This window comes from Saccoglossus kowalevskii, chromosome 3 (assembly GCF_978046115.1).
Source record: "Saccoglossus kowalevskii chromosome 3, keSacKowa6.1, whole genome shotgun sequence".
Lineage (NCBI taxonomy): Eukaryota > Metazoa > Hemichordata > Enteropneusta > Harrimaniidae > Saccoglossus > Saccoglossus kowalevskii.
In genome coordinates this window covers 38,580,759-38,594,921 of record NC_140643.1, presented here as the reverse complement: position 1 = coordinate 38,594,921, position 14,163 = coordinate 38,580,759, and the positions used below count along the sequence as shown (strand labels likewise).

Genomic DNA, 14,163 nt, shown 5'->3' with positions numbered 1-14,163 from the left:
TATATATATATATATATATATATATATATATATATATATATATATATGTATATATATACTCATCTAGGTATTTGTAATTTTTTTGAACCATTTTAATACTTTACAGTTCTTCAATATTCGAACAAGGATACAATTCCCACTCATTTTATAAGCAAGTTGAACATAACAACTGACGGGAAATTTCCAGCCATCAGTTTTTAGAAAATCAATTGCAATTTTCTTCAGACATTATCCTAGGCACGCAACCGTGTCCCGGGACACAATCTTTTTGTTTGAGCGTTACATTTAAGACTATGCACATAGCGCCATCAACGATATCAGGACGACGTGCTTAGAGAAGGACTCAACAAATACCCAGTGAAGTTTGGGATGCGAACAAAATTATATTTCGCCTAAATTCTAAATGTTCCATTGGACCGTTTTACAAACTCTGAATGGAAATTTCCAACACATTTTTTTACTCACAGAACTCGTTGGCAACTTCTCAGACCAGGCTTTCCCCGAGGCTTTCGCAGAAAATTAATTTACAGTGAATTTTATTGAAACGCGCGGGGTTGTTAATGAGATTAATTTTCAGTTTATTTTCTTACTGGATTAAAGAGACAATAAGAGAAAAAGCCAAATTGGCAGTTTAAACAACAAGAACAATAGTATCCTATTATTCCATGGTGCAATCCTGGGGAGTGAGGACTTGATATCAATCACAACAGATAACTGAGTAAAGTTTAATCGGAGTGGACTATTATTATGAAGATGGTTAAGGTGTACATTATGGACTCCGTTTAATACTACTGAGCGCTAGAAAATGTACATAGACAACTGGAATGAAAGATGTACAATGAGTATCACGTACTATTCAATGGAAATACGCAGTCTCTCGTCAGGTGGTCAATAATCCTCTTTAAACGCACCACATACCATCACGTCCCCGCGCTTTTGCTTATTGTCTCAACTTTATGATGATGTCATTTCCGGCTGCTATAAGTCTGGAGCACGGAGTCGATCAACCTTCTGTCTGCCTTTGTGTGTGACTGTTTTGAGGAAGAATGCAGAAATGTAAGTTTTTATATGGATTGTATTATGTTTGATACCTATACCAGACAGAACGGTTTCATAAATGGTGCCTTGTGTAGGATTTAAATGATTTTTTCCCCGAAATGAAAGTGTCCCAGTTCCGTTTGAATTGTTGTTATTGGCGAGTTGGTGAGCGTGGGCGACCGGGTACACAAAGCTGTAAAACAATGAAGACAACGAAGGACTCTAAAGTTTTACAACTTTAGACCACAAATATAAATTTCACACCACAGTTTGATTCACGACCCACTGTAACCATTTATCAATGCTACTGGTTTCCGTCTCCCGTTCTGCCACGATGTATTCTTTTATTTTGACCGTATCGTACCATACAGTACATGCTTGCTTGTAGTAGCACTTGTCGAAAGATCACTAACTTTTCAGTCTTAGCATGGAGCTATGTTCTTAGCTTCATGCTTTAGTTTTCGCGTTGTGCATATAAATCCTCTGACTACTTCGTGTGGCAAAACGTTGTTATCAACACACCATCGCCACATAATTTAAGTAGCGACCGCAAATACTGTTGACCTCAACTGATTAATGTTATGGTCAGGGTTTGGGATATGTCTTCCCAAAAATTACCCCCCCCCCTTGTCGTTTATAGTTGGTACTGCAATGATGAACAAAAGAGCAAAATCATGCTTATTTTTTTTATTTTTTTATTAATGTTTTACTTTGGCAAATGTGTAAAAAAAAAAAAATCTGGTTACATAAAAACGAATTAAACACAAAAAAGTGTGAAAAAAATCAAAAAAATCGACAGATTGCTAAAAATTGATGGAAAGCGGAATTTTAGCTAAATAACTTTGTAGTACCTGAAAAAATGCATTTCTGCTTAAAATTAAATGGATTTTTTCTAATTAATATTTAATTCAGAACATATTTAAATTGTTGCTAATGATTTTTATAACAGTCTTTTCTTCAAAATATTAAAAATAATAATAATATATTCCACTATGGAAAATTAAATCTCATAGTTGTTTTTTACATTGACATAAATAGTGTCACTTTTCCTCTACAATCCCATCCAGTGAGTAAAATTTTAAAAATGTATCTAAAAATTTAAATAAGTTACATACAAATTAATGAAAATATATATATTAAAATAGCGAGGTCGAGTAACAATTCTTTTAATTTAGACACATTCACTTTTCCATTTTAGATGCATTCTTTTTTTCCCATTTTAGACATATTCACTTTCCCATTTTAGACATCATGTATTCACTTTCCCATTTTAGACATCGCGTATTCACTATCCTTTTTTAGACTCATTCACTTCCCCATTTTAGACACATTCACTTTCCCATTTCAGACTCATTCACTTTTCCATTTTAGACACATTCACTTTCTCTTCTTAAACGTATTCACTGTTTCATTTTGGAGATTTACTGTTCCATTATAGATGTAATATTTTTTTCCATTTTAGACAATTCACTTTCCCATTTTAGACGCATTCACTTTCTCTTATTAGCCATATTCACTGTTTGATTTTAGAGATTTACTGTCCCATTTTAGATGCAATATTTTTTTTCCTTTTTAGACAGTTTACTTTTACCCATTTATACACATTTATTTTCCTATTTTAGTCTTATTCAGAAGCAATTACTTGGATAACCTACCAGATTGCCTTTAGTGTGCTTCAATAATAAAAATTCTTTATAATATTCCTTAGGTTTATCAAATTATGACATGCGCCATATAGATTTTGTGTAATTTGCGCATGCTACTTTAAAATCAATTGCTAAATTTTTACTTGCCCCCCCCCCCCCCCCCTGCTGTAAGTAGGGTCACAGTTTGCCACATGTGGTTTTTAACATTTTGGGCTGAGTGAATAAATTGGTTAGGAATGTTAACCACAGGAAATCAATTCAATGTACTCATTGATGTTCATTCTTTGTTTTGTTTAATCTATTTAGTGTTATACACATACCTGGTGGCTGACGACTGCTAAAGAAAGAATAGTTTTACTGGGCAAATGTCATCGCTCAGGTTAAAGATCTCAGCTAGCTGCCATTATACTTCACACCGTGGCAAGTATTCTCAAAGAACCACAACTTTGCGGTGACAGAATAATGGCGTGATTAAAAGACTGATATTTATTCTGCGGCTTTTTTGACAAATATGAGCAGAGACGTCTCTTTGAAGGTAGTGTCTGTTTATATCATAGCATCATTATTCAGTGTTGCTGAGTGCCAGACAAAGTTCCTGCACAATGGTCTGATTGAAGATGAAAGACACAAGACGGCAAAACTATCGTTTAAACTTGGTGATGGTGGGAAAAATGAAGTGCAATTATCTGATGTGAAAAATAAGTTAATAACACCGACAGCTGATTACAATCATGGAATAAATAGGACCAATAGTTCAGATGCAGGAGGTATCAACATTCATGCTGCAAGTACTTCAAATAGGACAACTCAATCGTCAAATAAATTCCTCTCAACACCAGTGTTACTTCATAAGACAAAACCAACCTCAGCAGCATATCTACCAGATTCACTGTATACAAAGTTCACTAGGAATTCAACCCATTCAGAAGAAAAATCTGCTACATTTACAACAACAAAGCAGAACTGGTCAACCATTCTTATATCAGTACTCCCACAAAAGCAGACCACAGCATGGGGCAGGCCTGTCAAAATAACTGGCAAGTCAGTCGATTTAAATGAAGAAATAACGAGGCAGAATGGGGACACTGGGCAAAGTGTTCCCACAACAATGCAACTTAAAGCACAAATTACTTCATGGGACATTCATCAAACTGCATTGGACAAAAGTAGCAGTGAGGTGAATCCAAGTGAATCCCACAGTACTTTGTTGCCAGTTACCAAAGACAATTTGAGTGTACAATCAAAATGGAGAAGTCTACTAAATGCAACTGGTGCCAGACATATAGTATCACCAGTGTCAATAAACGCTTCAAGCATGCCAAGTACACAGAACCACAGCTTATCTTTGTTAGAACACCATTCCAGTGCTTCATTATCAGTTGGCCAGCAGTCTGTTGAAAAAACTGATATTTTACCGATACTACCCACATTAGAGTCAAGAGTCCATGTGTCTGATGAGATTGAATTACAGTCGTCTACTGCCCTGCTAATGAGTCCTAAAGAAAGTTCAATTAAATTTGTTCAAAACACCAATACAGAGTTGAGTTCTGATACATCCTTGAGTTCTGGGTCAAGTACACCATTAAAAATGACAACTCATTCTGTTTTCTTGAACAGAAACACAACAACTAGAAATAGGAATACAAATTCAACTATGTTTGCAGCAAATTCTGAACGTGGTGCAAGAATATCTTCAGTATTAAGTTTCACAAAAACAATCAATAAGAGTGAAATCACTAATCAACATCAAGGCTCTATGTTAATGAATAATACAACTCATCCAGAACAAAAAACGCATGTTTCCACAATGTCAAGTTTGAATGATGACATCAAATCTTCATCTGATATCAGTACTTCACTTCCCACTAATACTGCTTCAACTAAACATTTTCAACAGGCCACCACCATCACAGTATCACATCTGAATTCTGATATATTGTCAATATCGTCTGTCACTACAGGACATGTAACAGAATATCCAGATTTATCAGATAAAAATGAAACGATTAAAGTTGTTATTCCGGAAACTACATCAAGAATGTTCAGTAGTGATGCAAATACAGAAATACCAGCAAATTCCATAGATGCAGTACAACAAATCACCAACACTTCAGTTCCCTCATTTTCTTCAAGTATTAATCGAACCAGTGTACTGAAACCAACAACTGTCTTAAAATCTGACGTTTCAACACAAATGTCAGAATCCATGAATACTATTAATTCCCTGTTAACTACTTTGAAAGAACCAAATATTAGACCTGAGCCATTCTCTGTGTATACCCCTCCATCACTCACGACAACTAATGAAAGTCAAAAGAAACTTACTGATGAACAAGAGCCGTTTACGGAACCATCTGTAAAACCAGAAACAATGATACATGATGCGACTACCGCACCTGCTGATAAAGGAACGTACAAAACAAGAAAACCAGCAATCTCCACAGCCGTGCTACATCTTACTAGTGACCAAGAATCAAATGTAGAACCAGAGCCATCGATGGAACCAACCAAACATTTAGTTACCAACACCACTTCAAGTATGAGAACAGTCAGCAAACCAGTAGCAGTTGTGGATCCAGAAGTTGAGCCAGAACCCTTTCCAGAACCAACCCAGCAATCAACTACAACCAAACATATTCCCTCTGTTGTGAGTACAGTCAGCGAACCAGAATCGGAGCTACCACACCAATCAGATGAGAAGCATGATTCATCTGAAGAGACAGTAACAAGTAAGCCAGAAACGAAGCCAGAATCTGGACCAGCATACCAAACAGTTGAAAAAGACAATTCATCCATAGGGAAAATAACAAGTGAACCAGAACCAGAATCAGAACCAGTTGATAGAGACAATTCTTCTGGAGGAAAAGTAACAAGTGAACCAGAAATAGAACCAGAACCAGAAACAGAAACAGAAACAGAACCAGAACCAGAGTCAAATGTGGAACCTGAATCAGAATATGGAAACCCTGAGCCTGACACAAATAATGAGCCAGAAATTGAACCTGAGCCAGAAATGCCATCTCATGCTGAACCAGTACCAGAATGGGATACTGCTATTAATGAAGTGTGGGGGCCTGCCTGGGAAATACATGTGTATGGTATTGGAATCTTGTTTGCACTCTTGGCACTCTACTCCCTTGTCAGTATGATCAGACTTCGATCTCGTAGACTTCTTAGTCAGGGATATTTTATTGCTTTGAACTTTATCATGTTAGTGATGGGTATTGACAGAGCTGTGTATTTGTTAGTAGACCCATACAATTCACGCCAGTTATTTCCCGCACCATTAGCTTATTTTTTACATAGTTTAGCTTTCCCTTGTTTGACATCTGCTTTCAGCATTTTGTTTCTGGCTCTTTTGCAATCTACAAAAATGCAGTTGGTTTCTCCTAAAATCCAAAAAGTTAAGATTTTAACTTCAATTATTTGTGTGCATTTTGCACTTTCTGTTTCAGCTGACCTAATTGTTGGGTTCACCTCCCAGGCCAAGATACTTCTTCTTGTTTGCCAAGCTGCCTTTGTTCTTTGGGGTCTTCTAATTTCTTGTAGTTACATTTATATTTTTAAAAGATTATATAGTTCTACAGTCCATAGGCTCAGAGAAATGAGAAAAATGAGTCTACAAAAAGCTGTATATGCTTTACCAGGAATAAGACCAATTAGGAAAAAGCCAAGGACAAGCTTAGGTACAGCTGTAAAGGTTACCCTTGTTACTGCCAGCTTTGGATTACTTTGCTGTGGACTGCAGCTGTATGGGATGGTGGATGTGTATGGGTTACATGCTCGACATGAAGCCCCACAGCCGTGGCCTTGGTGGATTTTCCAGTTCACTTTCAGACTCTGTGAGCTAGGAATGTGTGTGACAATGAGTTATGTTGCAACACAGCCATTTCGTTACACCAGGAAAGGAGAAAGAAAACATAGCAGTATAAATTTTAGCTGGTGTACGAAATGTTGCTGTTATAACCAGCATAATATCAGTGGGCTTGATGTTAATAAATACCAGTACTCGTCATCCGGGGAGGATGAGCTTCAGATAATTCCGGAATTTGATGCTAATCCTTACTTGCACAATCCATACCACGAACTACGGGAATGTCCTACAACTGCGGATGGAAAAAACAAAACTGTAAAATATAAAACAACTGATTTTTCCTCTGGATTGAACGGAAAGACAATGAGTACCTCTCCGCAAAGCAATTCCCTGCCAAGCCCCAGTGGGGGTGATTCATCTTTGGACTTCAGCCCTGGTGTTCTATCCACATTTAGCCTTGGTGGCAGTATTGACAATGCATTAGCAGATAGGGGGCTGCAGTTCAGTAGAGCAGTCAGCATTCATAATGTTGATAAATCACTCGGTAACAGTTTTAGTGATAGTCAAAATGGGAATGCAAAATCTCTGTCTCAGCAAAATGTTGGCGTAGAATCAAAACAAAACAATATCAGTGTTTCTATGATGGAACTTGGAATGAGTTCCACAAACTCTTCAAAACAAAGTTTGCCTCAAAGGTTGAAAGAATCTTTCTCTAAACTTGGAAACTCCAATTCATCTATAGGGGTCAGGAGACAGTATTCACAAGTTTCCATCAATAGTATTGATAGTCCAGTTTATACCAGTAAAGTCACAAACATTCAGAGGAGCCAAAGTATGCATACTCAGCCAAACATTCCAGATAAAGAACTATATTATCTGGGTAAAAGAGACTTGCATCCAACGTTAGGAATTACCGAACAGATTGAGCAGCTTCTGGAAAGTGGTAGCGAAAGTGATCAGCAACAGAATGCTGATTATTGTTCAACAGAAACTGAGCTGCTGAATTCGTCGCGCGATTCAGAAATTGATCGAACTAGCGAGGTCTCCAAGACAGAGTCTGAGGTGCATGCAAATTTAGCCGAGCTTGAGCATGAATTCAGTGACACTTCTATAACAATTGAATTGTAACTGATTGGGGTCTGCTGAATCAGTGCTGTGTATTATAGTTTGTTCTTGGTCTTAGAAGTTGAACTTCAAAAAACAATTGACTAAGTTTTTAATTGACGTTATATTATATTTTCTATGTTTGGATATATTTAATTTGTTAAAATTTTAAATTGGTTTTGTTAATGTTTTTAAAATAGCTATAAATGCATTTTGGAATCAGTTATCCTGGATATTTGTATACAGTAACAGTAAAGCATTATATTGTTATTTGCTGCATTATGGAGAATACAGTTTACTGTACTGTACTGTACTGTACTGTGTTTGAGCTATTAGAAGTGTACACACCAAGTAAATGCCATGTTAGAAAAGTTTACTTGATATATACACAAATGTTGCATTCCCACTTTGTATTACTGTAAAATACTTTATTTTAGCTGGAATTGATTTTCGCCGAAAAGACATTTTGAGGGTTTTGTATGGAATTTATTTTCACTGATTTTTGACGAGTTGAATGTACATTATATAAAAAAAAGTCTATTCACTGGAATTTAAATTCACTGAATAATTACTTCAGCGAAAATTATTTCTAAGCAAAAATAAAGTATTCTACAGTATATGAAGAACACCTTCACTGATTATTGTGATCACCATGGAAATAATAAAATTGGTTGGTTTGACAACAAACCCAGAAATATTGGTAGCTTGTACTGAAGATCAAGGTGTCTAATCACCAAATCACTTGAGTCTGATTTGAATTTATGCGAATTGAATGAAATCCATTGGGCTTTGTAAAGGGACTTCTGCAGTGGGAATGCAACTGTAAAACAAAACACTTTTGCATTGACTTTGTCATGGTTACCAGTCTTCTATGTGATTTCAGGTAAAATAGAATCGTGATGGCAAGTCTGAGTGCATATTTTCTCTCTCTTAGTAACATGTGCGCTTAAGTAAATTATGGTTGTCCTTTTGAATGTTTACGACCCAACAATGCAATAAATATAATTTTTGATTGATGTGTGTATAGAGATGTACTTCTAATACAGCATGTATGGTACAAATGTACATGTACACCTGCCTGGATCCACACCTGACATTGATAATATAGTTTCATATGTTGCATATATTGCACATATTCTATTGTCAATGACTCTTGACTAGTTGCATGTATGTCATACTAGTACTGATGACCTTAATTTTCGCTGATTTTTCCCTTTCAATACTGTACTTATTTTAATTTTATTTTAAAAAATGGTTAAAAAACATTTGATATCACAAACCCACAGAATACTTGGTTCTTGTTTTTACCATTTAAAGATTTGTTACTTTGAAAGATGAAATGAACAGCAATATACTTGTATACTAGGAACATCATTTCACAACTTTGCCATGTCACTGGTACAGTATTTGCTCTTTTTGTTGCGTATGGGCCTATATAAATTACAGCTGTATTTCTATGGTCGAAAATAAGTGATTTAGTATACAACAAATACAATTTTTGGTTTATGTCCACATTTATTGGAGATGCGCATCTAATGAAGCAAATATAGTACATTGTATAAATTTGGTTATTTAATATTTGAATGTCAAAGTCAACTGTCATCACCTGTCACAATTTGAAACCTGTGTGTAATTTTTTCATATTTCCATAAACTAATTTGCTGAAGATATGTACATGTATGTGGTGGAAAATCATTTCATTTGGTGGAAAATTACGAACAAAATTATAGAAAATATCTAAAATGTACCAAACAACTATATAGCAGCTGTTGAATGTTTTAATATTTAAGTATTTAAATGAAATGAAAAATGTCATAAAATAATATAAAAAAGAATAGCAATTTCATTGTTCCTGTGGAAAATTAATCTTATTAGCAGAGTTATCGCCAATAAATATTTCTATTTCATTGGATACTGAGGATTGTCACAGTCACAATCAAACCTTTTCTTTTCCGTCCCTTAAAATTGTCTATTGACAATTTTTCCTGTCTATAAAAAAATAAACTCCATTTAAATTGATAGCTGAAATAATGCTAAAATACTATACGCGTAATTTAGTGAATGCATCTTCTTCAATCCCTTCACTGCTTAGTTTAGAAAAGTTTCTTATACTATTTTATGTAAACATAAATTTATAATCAAAATTGCAACTTTAATGCTGGCATTTTGTTGTATTCAAGAATAAACAATAAGTTGTATTATTTGTAATTGTTGTAATATGTGTGCAATTGAACATCCCTCCTTCCTGTCTTGGTGATTTTACAACTGAGGAAGCCCTGTGTCTCAGTGAATTTGAATTTATTCCATATGTGTTTTACTGGATGCTAATAATGGTTGTCATCTGGAAGATGAAATGTGAACCATTTCAAGGTATTTCTAGTTCAATGCCATGGATACTTCTTGTACTAGGACTTGCATCCATACTGAGAAGGCATTTTGATAATGCAGTCCACAAGGGGTGGGTCATTCAGTTTAAGGTTGAGGCATTAATTTGAGAGAAATGGGAAGTGTTTGGTGTCTGATACACCGAATAAGTTTATTGAGAACATGAGAACACATGAAAATTTCCCAGGAGGAATAAAAAATGGTAACGCAGCAAAAATACAATAAAAAGATACCAGTAACACCATTAGGTTGCATATTTACCTTGCTATCATGTGAAGGTGCAAAAATCCCCCCCTCCCCCAAGCAAAAATGCTTGACCCTAAAGCAGGGATCAGTTTCTGAGAGGCAACATACAAATTGATCAAAGCTTGGGATAAAATATATTAGTTACTGTCAATAACACAGGGAATCTCTCGAATACCAGCCATGTTATCTCAAGTTCAAAGTGCTAAACAAGCAAACTGTAATGACAGTATATAGACTGTAAATGCCTTGACCATAATTCTCCCACTTTGGGTGTTTAAATGTACAAGTATTCATAAAATTGTATTCTTAGGGTCAAGGTTAATTTAAACTGCAGGAGTTTGTACCCCCAATTCCTTACCATACATACTTTCACAAAGTTAAATTCAAATCGAATTACTGCAAAAGCTCAAGCTTATGGGGAAAATTTCTAGACTTTCATCATGAGTATAATGATTGTAAAGTCTTATTCTTCAATTTATTTATTTAGCCAAGTGAAGGGTAAAATTGTTTCTGATACCAATCTCCTATGTCCAGGTCATTTCACTAATTTGTTGATTGAGAAATACAACCATGGACAATGAAGATCATTCATAGTGTATGCAGGTAATCTCGATTACAGCAAACATAGCCCCAGGTATCAAATACTTCCAGTTATAACAATCTATTTGTCCGGCTCCAATCTCACTGTCTTGAAATGTACAAACAACTAAAATAAATAAATAGACTGTGTTACATTTACAGTTCTATTGGTCCCTTGGGAGACATTTTTTAACAAGTCAATAATTCAGTCTACTTAATCTTGCTGTCAAGAACAATCTTATATAGTGCCTCTAGTCATCCAAAATAATCTGGTTAGCACTATTTCAGTATATGATTCATTCACTGTAATGTGACACACATGCAGCTGACTAGAACCATACACATGTGTGTCTCTTTAAAAGAAGCAATATCTGTAACTATCAATCTTTTTTTCCCCCAACTTCTATTTTTAATAAAACATTTCCTGTGTCATTAGTGCCAATTTGTAATGGCCATTGTCGAAATGTGAACACTGGAAGCATAGCTTATACGTTATAGAATGACGTACATTAAATCACTCGTAAAAAGATGGGGACAGGGTTGTCCAGAGCGCACCATCTATTGAAATCAAGTTTTATCAAGCGAACCAAGGAATTATGTACATGATGACAACTTATCGGTGAAATGTCAACAATACCTAGCAATGTTGTGAGCCTAAGCCTCTCTCAGACGGTCTCTCACTGATGATATTATGTGTTGTAATGTTCTATGGTCCTCATCACATGACCAATTTCAACAAAATGGTGACTACTTGACCCTTTGTTTTCACATTGTATTTTTATAAAACTTTAGCCTTGTGTGGGGTTACTTTGCCATGTAATATTTGGTAAGATTTGGTCTTCTTTGAAAGCATAAGCTGTTTTTTAACGAATTATTTTTTTAACCAATGTAGTACTGGGTATTGAGCCAAAATCACATGTACCCTTGTGAACTGAGTGATATGTCATGCAATGTGGTATATATATTTATGAAAATAGCCAGAATAAAATTTTTTTGGTTTTCCAAAAATATCTAGGTGGTGTTCACATACAGTGTATGCATGCCATAAACATTCTAACATGTCATTTCATTTTTTAGCTGTCGACTTAGCTTATAATATGAGTGATCGTCCTGCGTCTGTGTCAACTTTTTACTTTTTCGACTTCTTCTTGAAAACTACATACTTATTGCTTTAATACTTGGTGTATATGTACCTTTGAAAGACCTCTCTTAGATTTGTTCATTTCATGATGATAACTTTAATTCTTTAATAAAAGTGATATTTTTGACTTCTTGTTGGAAACTGCAAGTCGGATTGCTTTGATATTACATATATATGTACTACATATAGACCTCTCTCAGATTAGTTCATTTCGTGATGATATCTTCAATATTCTACCACTAATTTTGATGAATATTTTTGGTAAAAAGTGATATTTTTAACTTATGTATGCTTGCTTTGATATTATATATATATAGGTCCTACATGTGGACCGCTCTCAGATTTGTTCATTTCGAGATGACATCTTTGATTCTCTGATTTTGATGAATATTTTTATCCCTTTTGGTAAAAAGTGTTATTTTTGACTTCTTGTTGAAAACCGCAAGTCTGATTGCTTTGATATGATATATAAATGTATAGGTACAAATGATAGTCCTCTCTAAGATTTGTTCATTTCGTGATGGTATTTAAATTTTCTAATTTTGGTGATTATCGGTATATGTATCGCCAAAAGGGTTCCCAAAATCACCACTTCTGTCTGTAAAGGCTATGATATTTTACCCTGTCTGTCTAAAAAGGGGTATTCTTTTTTCATTATTTCTGTCTGAGAAGGTGTCCATATTTTCCAAAAACTGTCTCTAGAGCTTGAGTGATCAAACAATCAGGAGAATGAAGCTGAATTTTTCTTTCTGTAACTTCATTTCAATCGTCATATTGCATTTTTTCTTTCAAGCCCACCTGCTTTTCCCTTGGTACCATATATGCTTACCCTATTTGGAAAGGGGTGTCAAATATCAGTTTGTCACAAAAGGGGTAGGGATTTCAAACAACCAGCAACACACCCCTGTCAGTATTTTTTGCAAGTACCCCACCCCCCCCCGAATATATAGGTACTACATGTGGACCGCTCTCAAATTTGTTCATTTCGAGATTATATTTCTGATTCTCTAATTTTGCTGAATATTTTTGTGATTTTTGGTAAAAAGTGATATTTTTTTAATTCTTGTTCAAAACAGCAAGTTTGATACTTTGATACACATTTTCTAATGATATCTTCTGTTCTTTAATTGAAATGTGCATTGCTAACAGCAGAGCTATCTCAGCCGAGAGGCTGCTTGTTGTTCATTTAGTACAAGGTTCATTTTGGTTCATTTACAAATTACAATATGAACACATTTTATCAACACTTTAAATTGAAGTTTAATTGATCACCTGACCATTCATTGGTATGTAGTAAGTGCCACCATCAATTGCAATGGAATCTGTCATGTAATTGATACACACCTCAATTGATTGGCCCACTGTTCCTGCTTGTAAAGTATCACTGAAAGTACATACCAGTATATACTGGTACTGTAAACATTTAATTTTCAAGGTTTGATGGTGCTATGTATGTATATTTTTTCCATTAGAAGCACATGTTTGTATAAAAAAAAATCTTAATAAGTTAGTAATAATAAATCAAAACATAGTGTTAGATCTCAGTGTAATAAAACCCAAACGAAAATGTGGCTTATATGTGCACATTGGAAATGTGCTCTAAGAAAAAGATGTCTTCTAACAGCAGTTATTTATAGTTAAGAGTTGATTTGTTATATTGAGTCAGGATCAGGGGTTGCCAAGGGCAGAAACGTCTGCCCATCAAGTTGTTGGAAAAGTTGTGAAAAGAATATAAAATAACTTTTTGATTCAAATAATCAATTATAATCAAATGAATTTACAATTTCAAATGTGTATTTATTCACATTAAAGGTGAAATCCAAGGGATTGTACCAGAGAATCTTGTGACCACCAATCTTTATATTGATTACCTAGTGGGCCGGGTTTCACAACACTTTAATAACTGATTGCCAATTACTGTATTTAATAAAGGAGCATATAAATAAAAAAATTAATTGTATACTTGAATATTTTGAACATAGACATTTATGTTAGCACTTGCACTACTATAGAATAAATATGATAATTGTTGTTTTATTTCCTATAAACTATAAACATTACATTTATTTCAGTCTGCGTCAACAATTAGTTGAAGAAAATCTAACAATTTTTTTTGTCATGGAATGAAAATATTTATCTTTAAAGCAGGAGGACCGTCACCTGCAAAGGATCATGGGTAGATGCTTGTTTGTAAACAATGACACGCTATG

The 14,163-nt window shown here is 34.7% G+C and overlaps 1 protein-coding gene across 1 annotated transcript; it reads left to right on the top strand.

Moving 5' to 3' along the window:
- The first annotated feature begins 966 nt into the window (after window positions 1–966).
- On the top strand, window positions 967–8,618 carry LOC100375776 (uncharacterized). The gene is made up of 2 exons (XM_002737802.4): window positions 967–1,056; window positions 2,991–8,618. Exon 2 carries the CDS (start codon window positions 3,196–3,198, stop codon window positions 7,624–7,626), a length of 4,431 nt encoding a protein of 1,476 aa, XP_002737848.1. The 5' UTR covers window positions 967–1,056; window positions 2,991–3,195; the 3' UTR covers window positions 7,627–8,618.
- The last annotated feature ends 5,545 nt before the right edge of the window (window positions 8,619–14,163 follow it).